The sequence below is a fragment of the Solanum dulcamara genome, chromosome 2, assembly GCF_947179165.1.
Source record: "Solanum dulcamara chromosome 2, daSolDulc1.2, whole genome shotgun sequence".
NCBI classification, from domain to species: Eukaryota; Viridiplantae; Streptophyta; class Magnoliopsida; order Solanales; family Solanaceae; genus Solanum; species Solanum dulcamara.
The window spans coordinates 64,461,314-64,483,092 of record NC_077238.1 but is presented as its reverse complement, the minus strand read 5'-3'; the positions used below and the strand labels follow the sequence as shown (position 1 = coordinate 64,483,092).

Below are 21,779 nucleotides of genomic sequence, written 5' to 3'. Positions count from 1 at the left end.
GATTGGTGTATCGATCCTACGATATCCTTTTGGTAGGGTAGGATGCTTTTGCAAACTTGGTTATTTCAGTTGTGATAGATTTGGTATTGTTAGGGATTGTTGAAGTATAATAGTGATTTTACATGCACAATTCTTTTTATAAGAATTTGTAGAAAAGCTACCATGAATACTTACAGTTGTCTGACAGTCTTAAAATTTAACTCTCGTTGGGGTCTCGTTCTGGCTATGTATGATAGAATGTGGGGGGCCAATGGGTCTAGTGTTATCGCTCTTAAGGGTTGTTTACAATCACAACTACTGATCTACCATTTTCGATAGTGTTATTAGAAGTTTTGTATGCTTGGGTGTATCGCTCGCTAGGAGGGTATTCGATCATTTCATTCTTTGGGTTAGATAAATCATATTCTCTAGTAATGAGTACCTAATGTCTAAAGATCAGATTTGTATAGCTTAAGCTCGTGGGAAGCTTTGGTAGTGAGAATGAAATCTTAACAAGATCTGTGATAGTCTGTGCATTATGAGTGTGGTGACTGATTCAGGTTCACTTCTGGTTATAGCCGGTATTAGTCTAGAATTTTTTCGTGGTTATGTGATGAAAGATTTTCTTGATGGTTATGATGGGGTTTAGAGGGTTTCGGTTAAGGTTTGATTCATGGGTTAATCTGTGACGTCTAAATTATCCCTAACTTATAGATTTGCCAAAGTTTGATTCGAAAGTTCAGTTCTTAGAAGCTGATCTTGATGGAATAGTCTTAATGAGGAGCTCACTTGAAGGAATGAAAACCGACTTTTGAAGATTATAACTCAGGCTTTTGGTAACATTGGTTATTCTCCCTTCTCCTTCTTTATGTTCAAGGACGAACATGATTTTTAGTGGTGGATAATGTAATGACCCGTTAGGTCATTTTGAGAATGAGTCATCCTCCTTTCATACGAGACCCTTCCCGTAAAATTTTAATGAGTTATTTGGACTATTTGATAACTTCGGTTAATTAGTTGATGAGTGATTTTAAATAATTAATTTAATTGATGGGCTAAAGTGTTAACTTATTTAATACCATGTTTTTTATATTTATTAAAATAGGTTAGTAGGGTTTGTTACTTTAGTACCTAATTAATTAGAAGAAGAAGAAAATAAATAATAATAATAATAATAAAAAGAAATATATATATATATATATATATATATATATATATATATATATATATATATATATAAAATCTGATGGCATTAAACCATCAGATGTGAGATAAAGCAGTGACGGCGTGATGTAGAAACAGGAAAAAAAATACGGAGGAAGAAAGAAAAGAAAGGGGAAAAGGAAAATAAAGGAGAAGAGAAAAAATAGGGATTTTCATTCCAAAGTTAAGGTAATTATTCTCATCCTTTCCATTAAATTTGTATGTGATTATGAACTTATTTTTAGGGTATATTGGTGGAGAAATAACGCTGAAATAAAAAAATATGACCCTAGGGTTCTTCACATAAAATCTTGATTTGGTGATCGAATAACGATTCATTTTAGGTGAAATTTGACATGTGAGTTTATTTTATCATGAGTGAACATAATCAGAAAGAAAATTTCAGATTTGACTTCAATGACTCAGAATGACTTTTTGACCTAATTTTTGATCCAAAAATAAATATAGCAATATGGGTGTCATAGGATTCATATTTTTATTAAAAAATTATGTATTTAAACAGATTTTGATCGTTAGAAAACGTTACGAATGGCTCAAGTTTTAAAGTGATTATTCAATTTAATTAAGGTTTAATCCTAGTTTTGAAATTCAGAAAATATGGGAGTTGACATGTTAAGTGACATCAAAATTAAGAACGTGTTTATAGATTTGCTTATATTTTTGGGTCTAGGCTAGACATATGGTAATAAGGATGTTGTTAGTTTCGAAAATCTTATTGTAATTATTTATTTGACTAGATTACATTGATTTGGAGGCCCAAGGAAAAGGGAAGGCTCAAGTCCTGGAGTGATTGCTTGATTAATTAAGGCAAGTGAATTTCTAAACCTCAGTTTAAGCTTGTAGATGCTTGTATTTTCGTATTATGTGTACTAGGAAGTAATGAGAATTAGACTGGGTTATTGACTGTATGATTGACCTTAAAAATGGATATGAGGGGTATAAAATGGTGATCTAATGATATGTATTGGTGAAATTGATATGTTGTGATTATAGATTTATTTTGGACATATGAAATGACTATGTTGATGTGAGATAGAAAAAATTATTGTTGTTGTCATGTTATTATCGTGAATTATATGAACATGAATTGATTGCATTGGTTCTAACGTATTGTCTTGAGACTAAAAATGATATGAAATGAAGAGGTCAGGCCACACGCTCCGTGACAGTTATTATGAAATAAAGGGGTCAAGTCACACGCTCTGTGACGGGTATTATGAAATAAAGGGGTCGGACCACACGCTCCGTGGCAGGATATATATATATATATATTGAGGGGATGGGCCACACGCTCCGTGGCAGGTTACATGGACAGAAATGTCCCCCATGGGTTTCAGACTGTAATTCAGCGTATGTGTACCGATAGGACAAACATGCATCATCTCATTGCATTGCATCACATTTTGTTGATATTTGTGAATTCGTGTTTACCCCTTTATTGCTCTGTATATGCTGAACTTGACTTGATATGATTTATTGATGAGACTATTGATGAGTATTCGTGGATTGTATTACTATTATTATTGTACAAGTGTAGAATTGGGTTGATTTTATGCAGGTTGTAGTTAAGGAGGTTCGGTTGGGAGGACATGAGTACTTGTTGATGTTGGATACATCAAGAGCAGGATGAAAGGAAGATTTGGAGTTAGACATGGTGATTGAGAAGAGAGGAAGAGGGAGACGAGGGCGGCGGCGGTAGCAGGAATCAGAGAAGAAGAAGAAGGTCGGATCGTACCCTAGAAATCTGATACCATGAAAAAAATTAATCCCTTGATTTATTTCATTAAATCAATAGTTTATATACACAAATACAAGAGTATAATTAGGCTATAATTAAGAAAACTAAATATCTCTATATTAGGAACTAAATAATCTAAATATCTTTATATTACGAACTAAATATATACAATCTGTTATTCAAATATTTACTAAAAAACATGATTCTAGATAAAAAGATACAAAAGTTAAACATTAGAGTAAAAGGTTAATAGATAACAAAGTGTTTACACCTTTCAGGTGAAGAGCGCGGGGACTACCCCATCAAGTACTTAGTAACTGCATAGTTTATTATTTTTCAATACATTTTTTATCTGTTACTCTATTGGCATTATATTTAAATATTTTGCTTTTTTTTTTATAACTTTATTTAAATTAATAACTTTAGTTTAAACTCAAAATTTATCGAAAAACTCGCAAAGCCTCTTGGGGTGCGATGCCCTTCAGCCGCCTACTCACTATTAAGTGGAGTAGCAGGGTATTTAATTAACAGTCAGATAGGGCATCTTGATAAGGTCACCTCATTTATGATAGTAATAATAATAATAACAAAGTCACCAAATGTGGGATACTGTCATAGTTTTTTATCATCTTCAACAGGCTTGATACCATTATAATTATAAATTTATGAAAAAACTACTTAATTACGTAAATATTTTTATTATTTTTATTAATTTTTTTATAATTTAAAAAAATTATATTTTATTTCACTAATTAATAATTTTATATGTGATTTTAAGTCAGATACACTTAGATACATATTTTTTGCTATTATATATTGAAATAGAGAGAGAGACGAGCGAGAATATGAGGGAGGTGAGCGAGATTTATCTATGTATCCCAAATACATGTGAGTCACACTAGATACACACTACATATATGTACCTCGTATAGTTCGCATATATCTGGAATAGCAGATACGCGAACAAAATGGAAGAGAGGCGAGCGAGATTTGTCTATATATCACAGATACATGCGAATCTACTTGAATACAGTGTATCTAGGATAAATTACACCTAATTTTGACCCCATGTATTTTGAAATACATGTATCTGGACATACCAAAATCTGCTAAGATTCGTAATATTGCAAACTAACGTGTATCTAAGTAATTAGCTCTTATACAAGTGAGATTTTTGTAAGTTACCCTAAATTCATACGATGATGTGGTAGAATTATTGGGATTTCTTCACTTTCAACTATGTCTTTTTTTTATATTTAATTTATGGACTTTTTAGATCATGATCTAAAAAATCTTTTGAATATATTGAATATTTTAAAAAAATTAATCGAAATAATTATCTATTCAATTGTTAAACTAATTTATTGTTTACTTTTTTTTAGTTGGTATACGTATATACAATGATTTATATATATATATATATATGTGTGTGTGTATGATCATGTATATTCATTATATAATATATGTATATCGATTAAAAAATAAATAGTAGATTTGTCCGGTTTATACGTGTAAGATCCCAAAATCTTATGAAAGATGTAAGAAAATAATTTTAAATTTTATAAGTTATTGTAAAATTAGACGAGAATTAATTAATTGGCCTTTGTTTTACTCTAAGTAGTTACTGAAAATTTTACTATACAAGTTTTAACACTTGAGATATATAGAGAGATTAGTGAACTCATCTGTACTTCGCGCGGTAATATAAATATCTCGTTAAAAGTAAATTTATGTAAAGAGAATAAATAATTTTGAAATGGAATGAGTATGTACTTTATCTTAAATTCTTTTCATTATTGATAAGTAAATAAAATAAAGATATCAATTTCTTCATATTAGCTTATAGACATGTTTCTACTAAAAAAATATCATTTTTATTATATATTATTTTTTTCATATTAGCTAAAAGACATGTTTCTATTAAGAAAAAGTACTTTTATAAATATTAACAAATGGAACAATAAAAAACGATATGAATAAACTATGTGTTTATTAGCTTGAAAAATCTCCACATAGTACACCTAAAATAATAGATATTACAAAAAAAATTATAATATCATACGGACAAGTAAAAACAATTAAGAAAATTTATTGATAGTAATTATAGTAAATGAGACTCCGTAGCATTCTTCTATATTAATAAAAATAGATAAAAATAATTGAGATATTTAAAATTATTCTTTTAGGCATATGAAAATTATTAAGCAAAAATTGAGACTTTATTTTTATAATAATAGGCCTATAAAGAAAAATAAAGCTAAGTAGATTTTCCCTTTTTTATTTTTCTTGTTGGTGGGAGTTGAAAGAGGAAAGACCATGCCCTTTCCTTATAAAGCATGTTAGAAGAAAATTTTAATATACATATTTTTATATTTAAATTTAATATATGTAGAATAAATATGAAAAGATGTTCTAGCGCGATTCAAAAATTAACTGTTCACAGCAAATCAGTAAAAACTTAAAGCATTTGCATTTTATTGTTAACTACAATTGATAAATTAAAGTTAATTAAAATTTAATAAATACATCTCTTAAAGTCAAATAATAGAAGAAAATAAATAATTTTTTAATATTGAGGGACGTGGTCCTTTTTGGGGTTTCAATGATATTTGTAAATATTTTAAATTAAATAAAGAAGCGGAAAAGACATCATAAACTTTTTTTTGGAAAAAAATAAACGGAAGGCAAAAGGAGGAGTATTTGGAAGATATAAATAGTATAGTATAGCAACAATGAGGAAAGTGAAAATATAATTTTTCTGAAGTTTTTTAAAGCACAATTATTTTAAAGATAAAAAGGGAAAACAAAAAGAAGGCAAAAGGAGAAATTTTGGAAAGATATAAATAGTGTAGTAATAATGAGGAAAGAGAAATTTTAAGTGTGCACAATCTTTTTGAAAAAAGAAAACGATAACAAAAAAGGCAAAAGGAGAAATTTTGGGAAGATATAAATAGTATAGTAATAATGAGAAGGATATATATATATATATATATTAAGAATTTTTTTAGTAATATTTCTTACCATTTGATTAATTTGTCATTAGTTTACATCAATTTCGAAAAATTAAATATGAAGCAAATTAAGACTACATATGGAACAATTAAAATGAACTAAAAATAGAAAATCAAAAATAATAATAAAAAATACAATCAAATTGTAAAATTCAAAGCGTGGGCATTATATTATTTTAAGACTATATATGGAACAAATTAAATGAATCATCAACTAAAAATTAAAATTCATTCTCAATCATATTATATGGAATGCTTTCTTTCCTTTCTTTTTCTTGATAATTTTCTTTTCTGTTTATTTTTTTTATTTTCTTCCGCCACTATAGTCTCTATATATTGCTTACTCTCAGCTCATGATTTATTTTTATTTTATTTTTTTTCCTTCTTGTTTTATAAAAAATCTCCCATTCTTAATGTTTTTCTCTTAAATATTTTATCGTTTCCTTCTACAATGAAAAAAAATAAAGAAGAAAGAAGTGAAGAAATAACTACATTCATACAAGAGTTAATACTTATAAAATTTATCAAATTATTTGTGACTTCAAAATATTACTTTTACAAGTGTTTTGATTCTTGTAGATTTCATTGGTCGCTTAGTCATGCGCTTCTGCAGTCCATCGCTTTGATCGTCATCGCAACCCAAAAAACTCTCTGACCAACCTTCTCACTAATGGTATAAGTATAACATTCAGCAAATGTCTGATAATTTCATGTTCATATGATTGGTGTTTTGTGTGTTGGATGGTAAATGAGTGTGTTGACAATCTCACACGATTAGAGGAGCATCAAATAGTAGCAATGTTGATGCTTAAAATTACAAAATTGTCTTTGAATCATGTTTAGGTCATGGTTGTGAATCTGATTGTTTGTATCATATCTATTTATGCAAAAAAAAATTTTATGTAGAATGCATGTTATATTGTATGTCTGTTTATATAGTATTAAAAGTTAATGGTGAAAAAACTTTTCAAATTCTGTAATAAAGTGATGAGGAATAAATTCTCATAAATTTTTATAAAGGAAAAAACCTTTTATTGTAAAGAATTAGTAACTGAAGCTTTTATGTTTATGCTTTAATGAGGAGAGAATTAAATACTATGCTTAAATATTTTATAATATTTTATATCTTTTAAAATAAAAAAAGCTCAAAAAAACCACAAAAAAAAATAAATAGAAATTCAGCTCTTAGAGAACGTCATGTCACCATTTTCACATTCACCTTTATATATAGATATATAGATTCCTCTAATTGGCCTTTTCATTGTTTTGGAAATTATTTTATGTCCATCAGAACAATGAGTATCTTGCACATTAAAGGTCATATGCCATGTAATTAGAAAGTAGAAAAATGACGAAAAGATGTGGTGCAATGGATGAAGTTACTTCTTTCTTAATTAGAGATTTTGAGTTTGAGCTTTGAGTGTGAAAAGATTCTTGATAAAAAACGCTTCTCTCTGAATGAGATCAGCTGCGTGAATCCGAATATAGAGGAGTTTCAATACAAATATTAAACACGTGTGAAATCAAAAATTAAAAAAAAAATATGAAAAAAAGAATATCAACTTTAAGAAAATTAAAAGGGAGAAATAAAATAAATTAAAAATTCTTCATTTGCTCAATGCCTCAATCTTCATCATCATTACAAATTTACATACACACCAATCATATATGCTATGTACTTCTTAACCAATACCTAGTATATTACCCTGCGCAATGTGTGGACATTATAAAATTAAATTAAATTATAATATTATTTATTTTAATGTCTGTTAGATTATATTAAATCAATAAATATCTAACTATTATCTTATTTTGCAATACAATATATATACCTACTAATAATATTTTTTGAAGAAAACAAATTTTATAACTAAAACTATCAAATAACTTTTTGATGTACTCCAAATATCATAATTAGATGTAAACAATTCGACAGTATAAAATGAATAAAAAATAAGGATACTATAATTTAGAGAATATTTTATAATCTCTCAAACTAAGTTTTTCTATATTATCTTAATATTTTCTTATTCTTTTCTGTCTTAAATATTTTTTTTTTAGAAGAAAATATAATTTTTATTTTTATCTAAACAAAAAACTTTAGTGGGAGTTTACTTTTTTGTTGTGTTTAAATTTTATTAGAAACAAATTTTAAATAGAGATTAAATCCTACTTGTGAGATAATATATGATTATGATATTGTTATGGTTGTTACAAAATTATAAAGTGCAATTAATATTTTTTTATAACTTTAACTTTTGAATGTTAGCTTCAATTGCTTTACATAAGATTTATATTCTATTTTAAATTGTTTCAATACATTCTCAAATTTTATAGCAAATATTTTTAAAATATTATTTCTCTTTTCATTCTTTACATATCATTGTTACATTATCTATTATTTATAAAAATTATGTATTCTATTATTTATTTTTTTCTCTTATAGATCAATTTTGAATTTTATAGTTAGTGACAGATCTAGAATTTTCACATAGAAAGTTTGAAAAATAAAAATGTAGTACCTAAAATTTGAACTTAGAATCTCAAGTTAAATTTTGAACTCCCTAAATTACTAACCTCAACTATTTGTCTTATATTTAGGGAATTCACAAATCAATATATGTACATAACTAATAAAAGAATTAATTTATAATTATAATGTAATTTTTGCCAAGGGAGTTCGGATAAACCCTCTCCCACCACCCTTAGATCCGTGGCTGCTAATGATCTTAAACTAAAAATATGTTAAATATATCAAAATATTTTTTAATTTTATGATCTTAAATATGTTACATGTAAAGTTGAAATTAAAGAGTTGTCACAAATATACATTCCTTTTGCAACAGACTAAAAAGAAAAGTAAGAAGAACAAATTAAAAATAGGACTATAGGAGGGACTAGGGAGTAGATATATTTGGCTTTTCCCCAGCCCTCCTTGTTCAAGTAGTTCAAGGGTGATTTTCCGAGCTCAAAAATTCGTGGAAATACGAGATTCAAACTAGGTCAACTTTTAAAAAAATTATATTGACATAAAAATAATTTAAAATGTTAAATAATTAATATTAGAAAAGGCACAAATTTGAGCATGGAAAAAGATACGCACGTTTGTCTTCCCTACCCGCACCCCTTTGTTTGTATATAAATAGTCTCCCGCTTGTGTTGGATTTGCATATCATAATCTTTTCTCTGCTATACCTACCAAACTTTAATCACAGGTATTTTTGCACACTCAATTCATGTGTTGAATATCTCAATTATTTTTTCGTTGATTAGATCTATACTGAATCGAGTAAGGCATTTTAAATTTATAAATATTTTATTTGGTGGATCATTTGAGATTTTTTTGGATCTAATATCTCATCTCTTTTGAATTTTTATGAATTAGTTTCCACTGTAATTTTGCTTTGAGGGAAATACAGACAAGAAAGATGAATAGTTTAGGACAATTTTCAGAATCCCTTTTCTCTTTTCTTTCCCCAGCTTACATATGTTAATATTGGAATGACACGGAGAAGATAAATAAGCAATATAGACCCTGTGCAAAGACGGAAAGCGCCTTACCCCTACTTTTGTGAAGGAAGGTAAAAAGGTGGTTTCCGATAGACATCAATAACCTTTTCTATAGATGACAATGATGGTGGCAGCTCTTACTGACAAGGTTCAAAATATAGAAAGTAAACAGTTCAACATCTACTATCTATTGCATAAAAAATAGTTTTAATCATGTATAAATAGCTTAATTTTTCGCCCAAAAGGGGGTTCAGAAGAATACTCTCGACCCTACCTAGCTCCGCCCCTGAGTGGCAGATATCAGGTTGCTGAGGCTAGAACACATTGGAATTTAATAGCCTTAAGAATTAGCTAAATTTTCCATCCCGTTAAATGCCCCCACTCCCTAGTTATTCCCATTTGTTATTCCCATTTGTGGATTTTACTGCATATGTTGTTGTTGTTGTGTTTCTTACATATTAATGATTTTGTATAGAGAGAGAATTCTGATTTGTTTTGAGTGAAAACAGACTACTATTCACATATATCGTTCACGATGGCTCCAGCAAATGCAGAATCAATCAAGCCTAGAGGTAACACATTTGTTCTTTGGTGCTCATTGCTTAGAAATGCATAGGTCATTTCTTTTATCTCTCAGCATAGAACTATTGTAATTTCAATATGAGCCTCTTCTCTTGTTGCTTTTGTTTACCGTGTTGTTAAAAGATTGCATGATAAGAAATAGATCTTCACTTCGGTCCTGGAGTGAAGCACAAGCTAGTTTTTGCTGTCTTAGCTTTTCTTTTAAAACTAGAAGTCATAGTTGATGTTACATTAGTTTTATATTTATGTTTGAACTTCTGTTTCAAACATATCATTAAATCTGGTTTCATAAATGTGAAAATTTTCAAATGCATATTTCAACTATGCATTCGTAGTTGAGACCTTTAATTTAGAGTGGAAATGCCTTTTTGATGTTTGTTATCTTGGAGAGTCAAAATTTCGCAAGTACATCTTTTTTTTTTTTTTACTTGAACTATGACATTTCAACCGGAATTCCAATACCTAAAAACAGTTTCTTTTTCATTAAGTGTGTCATTATCCCTTTTTCCGATAAAATTGACCCCAAAAGTTGTTGTATAACCCAGGCTTATTTACATTTTGCTTTCTATTTCAGGACCACAAGGTTCCTCAGATTCTAATTTTCATTATTGCTTATTTTTTATGATTTTGTTGAACAGATGTTTGTGTTGTTGGTGTTGCCCGTACCCCGATGGGTGGCTTCCTTGGCTCTCTTTCATCAGTTTCAGCGACTAAACTTGGATCAATTGCCATTGCTGGTAGGAATCTAAACTAATTTGACATAATTTCTTCATTATAGAGAACCATTATCAAATGTCGTATATTGATCTCTTTTTTTACTGCAAATTTAGGTGCTATCAAGAGAGCCAATGTTGACCCATCACTTGTAGAAGAAGTTTTCTTTGGAAATGTCCTCAGTGCAAACTTGGGGCAGGCTCCAGCTAGACAAGCAGCATTGGGTGCAGGAATACCCAATACAGTGATTTGTACTACCGTCAACAAAGTTTGTGCATCTGGAATGAAAGGTGTGCACTGTCAAGTTGCAATAAGTAGATCATTTCCTAGAGAACCCTATCACCCTTTATACAAATATTATAAGGGCCAAGAGACGCGACTGGGTTGTAACTTAATGTTACTATATATGTCTTTGCAGCAACTATGCTTGCAGCACAAAGTATACAGTTGGGCATCAATGATGTTGTTGTGGCTGGTGGAATGGAAAACATGTCTAATGTCCCCAAATACATTGCAGAAGCAAGGTTTGTTTTCTTCAAAAGTTTAGCTAGCACCGTTCAGTCTTTCGTTTATCACCCTTCCCCCCCTCCAATAAAAAGGAACAGAGAAAAAGAGTAATAGGAGAAAGAATTTACTGAAGTCACAACTATAAGGAGAATAAATGGCTTTTTCTTAATTGTTTGCCACATACCTATTCGGGGACGATTCATTGTAATGTCTACAATGCCCATGTTCCCTTTGTTTGATCTTAGCATGAACATGCTCTCTTCTCAAGTGTAACGACGAGCTTAATGAACCCTCAAGCAGCGAGCCTGTGTTGCTGTTTTAACTTTCTTTTCCTTTCACTTCTAATCCTCCATTTCTTTGCTTAGGTCATTTCCAAGATCTTCTCTTTTTCCACCATGTGCATTTTGGATCTTCCCCCCTTCCCCCAGGGTCTTATATTGTATATGCTTTGTTCCATGTGGTAGACTTGCTGCTGCCCACTTCTGTATCTTGCTTTTTACTACTTCTGATTAACATTGTTCTTCAATTCTTTAATGGCCTAAACTTGTACCCTTGCAGGAAGGGATCTCGTTTAGGTCATGATAGTCTTGTTGACGGAATGCTTAAAGATGGTTTGACGGATGTCTATAATGATTGTGGTATGGGAGTTTGTGCAGAAATATGTGCTGAGAATCACAAAATCACAAGAGAGGATCAGGTTTGTCTTCACATTTCTTTTTATGTGAATAATATAGCTTCACTGACAAGTATTTGACTTTGATGTACGCTGGCATACTGTTGTTGATGTTTAGTTGTTGATTCTACCATTTAAAGATGTTTTGCACAAGGTTCAAGTGATACACTGCATTCTCCCGTTCTCTGTCTGTTTCGTAAAGTTGGACAATTCCGACTTTATGTTCTTTTGTCTACTCCTTTATCACACTTTTCATTTGTGGAAAAACTACCATTCTCTCATTTCTATGTTCCGTCCATTTGTTTTCAGTGTTTGCACGTCTGAATAAATATGTTGAAAAGTCTTGTTAAAATATAAAAGGGAGTTAAGTGCTTATACTGGCCAATTTTTTCCTTCAAAAAAAAAGGGGCGAGTTAAGTGCTTATGTCTGAACAATATTTTTGCAGGATAACTTTGCAGTTCAAAGTTTTGAACGCGGTATTGCTGCACAGGAAGCTGGTGCATTCACATGGGAGATTGTGCCGGTAACACAACTAAATCTTCGATGCTAGTATAGCCATATACAAAGTAAAAACGTTCCTTGCAGTTTGTTTTATCACATTTTAAATGATTTTAGGTTGAGGTGCCTGGTGGAAGAGGAAAACCATCCACCATTGTTGATAAGGATGAAGGTCTAGGAAAGGTGAGTATATATACTGCAAGCAAGACCAAAATACCATAGATGTCTTTGTCCTTTACATCTTCCCTTGAAGTGGTTCAATGAATTTACCAACACAAAAACCTAACCCTGTATGATGAGAGAATGGGAATGCAACAAAAAGAGTTATTTCCTGAAAATTGAATGCTAAATTTATATCAATACAAACATCATCTAATTGACCTGAAGAAGGGAATGAATTTTTTGTGAGTGCAGTATGCCAGTATCTTCCTTTCAAATACCCGAGGATCAAAGAGACAAACTTGTTTTCTTGGTAGTTATAATAGGTTAAACATACATCAACAGAGGTTTTACAATGCCTATATATATCCGGCCATAGAACTTCAAAGCTATCAGCTTTACACTTCACATGTATTTTGTTCTGTCTTGCCAGTTTGATGGTGCAAAATTGAGGAAACTCCGACCAAGTTTCAAGGAAAAAGATGGTACTGTGACTGCTGGTAACGCTTCTAGCATAAGGTTTGTGAGTTACATGCGCCATTTTCTTTACTTTCAATTCTTTCATTTATAAATATGTAGTTGTGTGTTAACCTAAATTTAAATGCATTTTTTCCTTTTGTAATATAGCAGAAGTAGTATATCTGTTACGATATAGGTTTCTCAAAAAAAAGTGAAGTTTTTCTTTGCGTCCTTAGGGATGTACCGAGTTGTAGTTCTATTTCATCTTCGGCCTTCCTTAGGAGTATCTGATTTCTTCAATTCTTATAATCCATTAGAAATAACTGGTTATTGCAATTTTTAAAAATTAATTGGCAAGTGAATTTTTTCTCTTTACAGCGATGGTGCTGCCGCACTGGTCTTAGTAAGTGGAGAGAAAGCTGTAAAACTTGGACTAGACGTGATTGCTAAGATCACAGGATATGCTGATGCTGCACAGGTATTTTATCTATGAATTGAAAAGAAAAAACACTTATGTTATCCTCCCATGTATGAATCTGGAGAAATTAGCATGTAGAAGTTTTTGTTTTCACTTAGGTATGGTCTGTCAATTTTACATTCTTGACGCTTAAATTCAACTAACCTTGCAGGAACCTGAACTATTTACAATTTCACCTGCTAAAGCAATTCCAAAAGCCATCAAAAGTGCTGGTTTAGAGGCTTCTCAAATTGATTATTATGAAATTAATGAAGCTTTTGCGGTATGCCTTTTTTTAATTCTATATTTCTTTTAAACTAGTTTGCTTTCTTTTGTGTGAATACTTCCTTAAGAGAACTGCTTGCAGGTAGTAGCTCTTGCAAATCAAAAGCTGCTTGGTCTTAATCCAGTGAGCACTCTCTCTCTATCTCTATCTCGAGCTTCTAAATATCTGAATTGTTTGAACTTTGAGAAAATTAGACTGGATTGGTTCTTCTTTAGAGAAACTATTTGGATTATCCATTCATATGAAAACAGATCATAAAACATTTTTAATTTTTGCTTAGCGGTACATAATTTAAATGTAGAAACAAAGTGTTGGATGATCATGGTCTTGACGTATCCTTTTTAATTGTTCTTTCAGGAAAAAATTAATGTACATGGTGGAGCTGTTTCTTTGGGGCATCCTCTTGGATGTAGTGGAGCTCGTATATTGGTTACTCTACTTGGGGTATGTGCTACTAGACTGAATACTTCACTATTACTAAAGTTATATTCAAAACCTTAAGAACACTGGCACCTTCAATGTTTATTATGCATCTTTCCAATGGAATGCTGTAGGTATTGAGACAGAAAAATGGAAAATACGGAGCTGCTGGTGTTTGCAATGGAGGAGGAGGTGCTTCGGCCCTTGTTGTAGAACTTATGTAATACATTTCTTCGGTCCTTGGTAAGTCCTAAAATAGGAAATTTATTTGAATCAAGACTTACCTACATGACTCTGCATAGTGCATACCATATTTCGAGTGAAATTTATTGATTATATAGGATGTTCTTGATAGATTGGACATTCATGCGAGAAAAGTGTTAACGGGAAAACTGTGGTGTGAGAAGTAGAAGAATTTATAGTGAATATATAAGAGACTATCGCTGGGATGACCAAGAAATTAAGAGAAATGTTAACTGTTCATGTGGTTGTGTAATAATCTTATGTAACTCGAATAATTTTGATAAGCCAGCAATGGAATCTGCTCGAGGTTAACTATTTTATATTCAAGTCCAACTACATAAAACAACTATAGCATCCAACGAAACAAGGCACCTTCTCTTTCAAATTAACAACCTGTATCAGCTAGCAATTCTCCCCTCATTCACCATGAAACATGAGTTTAGCTCAGGTGCAAAGCTTAACGATTCTCTTTGTTGGTTCTTTCACATAAATTGAGAGTTGCTGCTCCTATCAGGAGTCTTTTTTGTCTAATGTTTGATACTTCTTAAACGCTGAGTTAGACTGCTAGGAAGGATGATATTTATTGTGCAGTGTGATCATGTTGCGTTGCCCTTTCTATCGTTTCCTCCCCTCATTTCTATATGGAGCAATAGAAAGAGAAGTTGGATTTTTGCTTGCAATAGTTGCCTTATGTCAGCTTCTAATTTGATTGCAGGTGAGTATTGCAAGTTAGTTAAGTTACAAGAGATGGAGCTTCAATGGATTAGATGGACTGGTTGGTGTCTTTTATGTAGTGAAGATTGTGTAATTTTCCTATATTCTTTCAAGCAGTTGTACTCTTCACATATAAATGCAATAGTGATTACTTTCCTGAAAGACCCTTTTTTCTGTATTAGTGCTTTGTAGAATGTTGCAAGAGGCTGAACCCATTGAAAATGGGTTAAATAAAAATGGATAAAATATTTTATACGTTCATATTTAATCAGTGGCATAGCTAAAAATTTCAACCTTGGGCGCCATCTAAGTCTTGAGCATAGCTTTGCCATTGCACTCCAACTCTACATTGGTTCTAAGGGTGTTCAAATATAATTTTATAAATTAGTATAAAGTAATATATATATATATATATATATATATATATATATATATATATATATATATATATATTAGTATAAAGTAAGATTTGACCTCTATATATAGTGTAATTTTTCGACAAAGGATATCCAGCTCCATCATAGCTCCGCCCTTGCTAGACACTTATTAAGTTCAAATTAATTTTATAAATAAATAGTTATGTATTTGGATAGAAGTGTTGCTTTAACTACAAAGCTACGTCTATTGATTGTAAGTGTGACATAATCGGCTTGTTTGTTTGACCATGAATTTTTTCCACTTTTTTCCGTAGTTGCATGTTTGGACAAAAAAAATTATAATTCAACTTGAAGTCACAATGAAATATGGTCAAACATTTCATTTTAAAAATTTTCAAGTTGAAATTGTGTTTGGTCATATTTTTTGAAATAAATATTTAGAATTTGAATATACTTTTTAATAAACAAGAAATATAACTTAAACGTGATATATAATTTAAATGAGGTTGTTTTATAAAAATAAAATTTGGAGTAAATTTGAAAATGAACAAGTGAAAATAAGGTGTTGGGTGTTTTTCAAATTCCAAAATTTTATGGTCAAAACACTCATTTTCAAATAAAGTGATTTTTCGTTTTAAAAAAGTGAAAATTATCATATCCAAACAAACCTCGGTGATACCTATAATAGTATATAATGTATGAATATTTGTGTAATTAAGTAATTTTCATGAATAAACAAACAAATATAAATTGAATTAGTATATAAAGGGCATCCCAGTGCACTAAAGCTTTCGCTATGCGCAGGGTCCGGAGAAGGGCCCGACCACAAGGGTCTATTGTACGCAGTCTTACCTTGCATTTCTGCCAGAGACTGTTTTCAGGCTTGAACCCATGACCTCCTGGTCACATGGCAGCAACTTTACCAGTTACTCCAAGGCTCCTCTTCAATAAATTGAATTAGTATATACGGTATGAATATCTTAACTATGGTCATGTCTATTATTGAAAAATGGTGATTTATTTAAAAATGAGAAGTGACAGTTGAGTTACTCTTTAAAATTTAGAGTTTCAATTAATTTCATTTTTAAGTATATATAATTACATGTATTTGATTTGTATGTATTCAAAAATATATATATATTTGAATGCATCAAATACATATAACTGGCGAATGAAATATAATATGAACTATAATTTCAAAAACACAAGTGAAAAAAGTGTATTTTTAACCTATAAATTAATGAAATTTACGTTGTTTGCGATTTTTTTTTTTAAAAAACAAAAATCAGAAAAGGAGATTTCAACCTTCTCCATTTCCTTTGCAAAGAGAAAAAGGAAAGAAAATTCAAGCATAAAATAAATTAAAAAATTATTAAAAATACATTTAAACTATTTTTTTTTTGAGTTTCACACTTAAACTATTGGGAGCGTAAGTTTCATACCTAAACTATCACTTTTTAGTTTGAGAAGTATTACTATCCCACCCTAAAAAATAATATAAAATATTTTTCTCAAATTAAGAAGTGATAGTTTAGGTATGAAACTCACACTCCCAATAATTTAGTTATAAAACTCAAAAAAAATAATAGTTTAAATGTATTTTTGACACTTATCTCTAAAATAAATGAATCAATCCAACGAAAAATCACGAAATAAAGCTTGTTGGAAGGGATTTTTCTCTCTTTTTGTCCAAAACCTTATACTAATGGCGGTATGATTCTCAATTTTTTTGTTTTGTTAAATCTTCAGTTTTTTTGTTGTTCATATTTTATGTTAAAAGAAACTTTTCGAATTTCAAAATTTATATTCGGACTATTTTGTCTGATTTTTGCCCCTTTTTGTGTCTTTGTAGAAAGAAATGAAACAGACTTCTGGGGTTTTCTTTTCCGGTTACAATTTATTGATTCTACATCTTGTGAAAGAGTCAATTCATCTAATTTATTATTTTTTGGGAAAACATATTTCTTTGTTTTTTTAAAAAAATTATAATTGTGGTGCCCACATCTTGACTAATTTCATGAGATAATTCTCACGATCCACTGACAACAGATAGTTGTGTTTTTTGTCTGTCAAAATTTAAAAATAAGTTCTCAACCCGCTTCATCAACCACTAGGAGCTGCTATATTTATATATCTTAAGCTACCTAAAATACTTCAAACTCAAGGCTCATTGTGGTTCTCAACACGTGCTATATTCATATGTTTTAAGCTACGTAAAATACTTCAAACTCGTGGCTTTATGGTTCTCAAATTCTCTCCATATTTATATGAATATATATATGCTTGTGGTGAAAGTGCCCTTTGAGCTTCAATTGTTTGCTAGTGATATTGTTGTTCAACATAAATTAATTGTTGTTCAATAAATGGCTGTTCTGTTTTTAGTCTGTATTGTATATATAACCACTGATTTTTAAAAAACTAATACAACAAAATAATATTTCCCCCAAAGTTAAATTGAAGAATCTAATGGGTTTCTTCTCTACATCAGCAACAATAATAAGAGAAGAGAAATATACTTCAAACCTAAAAAATATGAAAGCAAAACGAAATTACCTTGAAAATAAAGTTGTCTTTGAAGGGAACTTGAAGGTTGACAAATTGAAGTTGATCGCTCCTTCGATTTTCGAAGAAAGGAGGATAGAACAATGGGGGAGAGATGTGGATTGAGATTTTGGATTTTTATTAGAAGTTTTTTATTTTAATTCTTTATTCTTAATTTTTAAATATTCTTATTCTTATCCTTCATCCCACTCTTAAAAATTCCTTTTACCTCTTTTTTCCGAGCCTTTTACCTAAAATCTGTCACTTCCCTTATCTCATAGTTAATTTCCTTTTTCCACCGGTAAGGGTAGGCTGTCCATTTGGATGGCTTAAAATATTTATGTAGTACTAGACATCTAACTCATTCTAAAGTCTATCTTATTGTGTGATAAGATAGTAACAGTGATAAGTATTCATCATTGTATGATTCTAGCATTTAGGAAATGCAAATAAGTAGACTTGGAGTTTTGATTTTGCTGCGGAAACATGACAAAAAGTATAAGCCCATATCTAGTATACTCTCACAAGTGAAGTATAAAAAGGTTAAGATGTACGCAGACCTTACCGTACTTTTATAAAGTAGTGATGTTATTTTCGATAGAACCCTCAACTCAAAAAAGAGAATTTGTTTGGAGAAGGAGAGCAAGAAAAAGATGACAAAAAAATAGTAAGATACAGAGCAAAATGAAACAGCATATAGCAAAAAAAAGGTTGAAGAATAAGAAACTATCTGATTACTAAATACTACTACTAATAAGGAGAAGAAGATATGTGGCTAACCTTGCCTCTCCCACCTAGCGACTGACCACACTTAATTCCCTACTAACCTTTTATCCTAATCCTCAACCTCCATATCTTTCTATCTAGGATCATGTCCTCAGTAAGTTGAAGCAGTGTGATTTCCATTCTAATCACCTGCCCCCCTCCCCCCGTTCTTTTTTGGCTTATCTTACCTATCCCAACTCCTGTTACAATCAACCTCCCACACCTTCTAATTGACAAGCACACTTCCTCTTCACATGGATGATCATGTTTCTCTTAGTGTGTATACACATCCATCTGAGCATCCTCATCTTCGCTAGATCATTGTAACACCCCTCAAAAATATTCCCTAAGATTCGGACCCTTCTTGTATACGGGTAGGGTCGAACCCGAGTATTAAGGAGCGTATGCATGAGCTAGGATGAGTCCCTGAGAAATTTAAGGATGTTGGAGATGATGTGGGGTCACAAGGGGGCCCCTAGGACCAAATTAAATGCAAGAGATTCATTGTGGCTAAGTCTTGGGATGAGTTCGTATAAGGGGTCGACTTCTAATGACCCTATCTTTTGAAAGACGACAATCTGGGTGGACCATGACCTATCAAATTAAAGGTCGTCGAGTATTCTTTCCAATGCCACCAAGAATGTAATATTTGGAGTTCGGAGTCGAAAGATATGATGATCCTAAGACGAACTAGCACGGTAGGGATTTTCAGGCCTGGGTTGCAATTGCTGGAAAACTGGGCTTGGTGCCGCAGTGGCGCGACACGCCACTATCGCGCCAGAAACACGCCTCAGTAGTTTGGCCCCTGGCTTGGCGTGCCACTACGAGGTGTGCAGGTTTTAGGCGTAATCGGCCTGGCGCTGCAATGGCGCGATGCGCCACTATCGCCCTAGGAGTATTTTTGCTTATTTTTTTCAGAACTTTTGAGAAGGGACAATTTGGGAATTGTCCCAAATTATATATGTATCACCCTAGACCATTTGGGATCATTTTTGCAGCCACTCTCTCTCTCTAAAAAGCCCTAGGAGTTCCTCTCTCTCTCTCTTCTTCTTCTTCTTCTCCATTTCCAACAAGAAGAGTTTAAGATTTGAGTTCTCCATTGAAGACCCAACCACAAAGTTTTCTTTAAGTCTTCACTAAGGTATGTAAGGCTATCTAAAACATGGGTTGAGTCCACCCATGTGCCCTATACCTTCTTTGAGGATAAATGCCCATAGAAATGGAGTTTCTTGCTAGGGTTGTGTTCAAATGAGTTTTGTTGTCTATTAGAGTAATTCTTGCTATGTTGATGAGGTTTAGTCAAGAACTTTCAAAAAGAGTCTTTGTGTGAGTATGAGTTGATGAAGATGAGTTGTTAAATATGTTTTGTTGATTTTTTTAGCTATGTGGTTTATGATAAAGGATGCTATTTTCTTAAAAATGACGCTTATCTTGAATTGTTGATTTAAAGCTTTGAAGTTGTGATGAGATTCAAAGATTGATTAAATGGATAGAGGAAATGATTGGTTATGTTTACATATTCCTATAAATGTGCCTTTAAATTTCTCTTGGAAGATGTGATTTAGAGATGATTGATTGAGCTAGAGTGGATGAGTTGACAAGGTTTAAATGAGACTTGTCGATATGATTTGATTGAGTCGATTGGATGGAGTTTTATGAGCATTGAGTCTTGGAAGGAGTATCGAGCACCGAATTGGGTAAGAGTAAAGTCCATAGTCGAACCTAATAACTACGTCACCAAACGTAGGAGGGGATTGAACCGTTAAAGTCAGATGTTTCCCCAAAATGTTTGTCCTGACATTATAGGACTTGGTTGGATTGGATCCATGATTGGTTGACTCATTCATGCCCTGGCAAAGCATGAACGGACGCGGCAACAACGTCAGCTTGTTGTACTATCACTGGCTCATAAGTAATGGTTGTCGGATAAGAGAAACTCCCACATAAGTCTTGATAGTACTCTGAGTCGGATTGAGTTGAATGGTATGTAATTGGTCCCGTCTAAACCGTATTCTTATTTAGATCTAGGACACTTGATTGAGTTGTTATTTCTCTTGAGTTGAGTTCTGATAGAATTGATGTTTCCTTTATGTCCTTCCATTTGGCCATTTTACATACTAGTACATTCCACGTACTGACGCCATTTGACCTGCATCATTTCATGATGCAGAGACAGGTACCAGAGATCATCAACCGAAGCTCCGTTGAAGATCCTCACCCCCTCCCAACTAGCGGTGATTCCTCCTAGTTCTGGAGGATGTTGAGCTCTTCTTGTATAGTTCTGATATAACTTGCTTTATTTTGATTGTTGGTAGCCATGGACTTGTCATGGGCACCTTCTAAATTGTAGATAGAGGCTTCATAGACCGGAGTGTAGAAATGTTGAATTGTTCTTTCGAGTAGCCCTTTTTAAAATTTCTTGTCGAGTTGATGATTGTTTAGCCTTTGGCCCTAATTTATGAACAGTATATCCTTAATTGAGTTTTACGCTAAGAGAATGTGATTGAATGAACGTGTGAATGGACCAGGTGGTTCGCTCGGAGGTCAGAAATGACCTTTTAGTGCCGGCCACGCCTAGGGTACCCTCCCGGGGCATGACAATCATCTTATGAACCTGGGCGTTCTTAACTGCCAACACTCGACCCTATATGACAATATTAGTCTAATTATCACTTTATAGAACTTACCTGTAAGTCATATCAACACATTCTTATCACATAATACCTGGATGTGGGCCTCCATTTCGCCTACCTCGCTCCAAGATAATGTGCCTCATCATCTTCAAACTCCTTATCTCCTTGGTTTATGGACCTAAGATACTTGAAGTTTCCTTTTTTGGGTATGACTTGTGCATCAATCTTTACTTCCACATTCGGCTCATGTGTCATGTCACCAAACTTGCTTTCCTGGTACTCTGTTTT

General features: G+C 31.9%; 1 protein-coding gene across 3 annotated transcripts; it reads left to right on the top strand.

Moving 5' to 3' along the window:
- The first annotated feature begins 9,030 nt into the window (after window positions 1-9,030).
- Window positions 9,031-15,430, top strand: LOC129880626 (acetyl-CoA acetyltransferase, cytosolic 1). 3 transcript variants are annotated; one of them, XM_055954741.1, is made up of 15 exons: window positions 9,031-9,167; window positions 9,972-10,034; window positions 10,683-10,781; window positions 10,875-11,048; window positions 11,177-11,282; window positions 11,824-11,962; window positions 12,385-12,462; window positions 12,555-12,620; window positions 13,030-13,115; window positions 13,434-13,533; window positions 13,685-13,795; window positions 13,880-13,921; window positions 14,156-14,242; window positions 14,353-14,461; window positions 15,177-15,430. In XM_055954741.1, exons 2-14 carry the CDS (start codon window positions 9,998-10,000, stop codon window positions 14,440-14,442), a joined length of 1,215 nt encoding a protein of 404 aa, XP_055810716.1. In that variant the 5' UTR covers window positions 9,031-9,167; window positions 9,972-9,997; the 3' UTR covers window positions 14,443-14,461; window positions 15,177-15,430. The 3 variants fall into 3 exon arrangements, with proteins under 3 accessions (XP_055810716.1, XP_055810717.1, XP_055810718.1); XM_055954742.1 differs by having other exon boundaries at window positions 9,084-9,167; window positions 9,963-10,034; XM_055954743.1 differs by lacking the exon at window positions 9,031-9,167 and adding an exon at window positions 9,284-9,533.
- The last annotated feature ends 6,349 nt before the right edge of the window (window positions 15,431-21,779 follow it).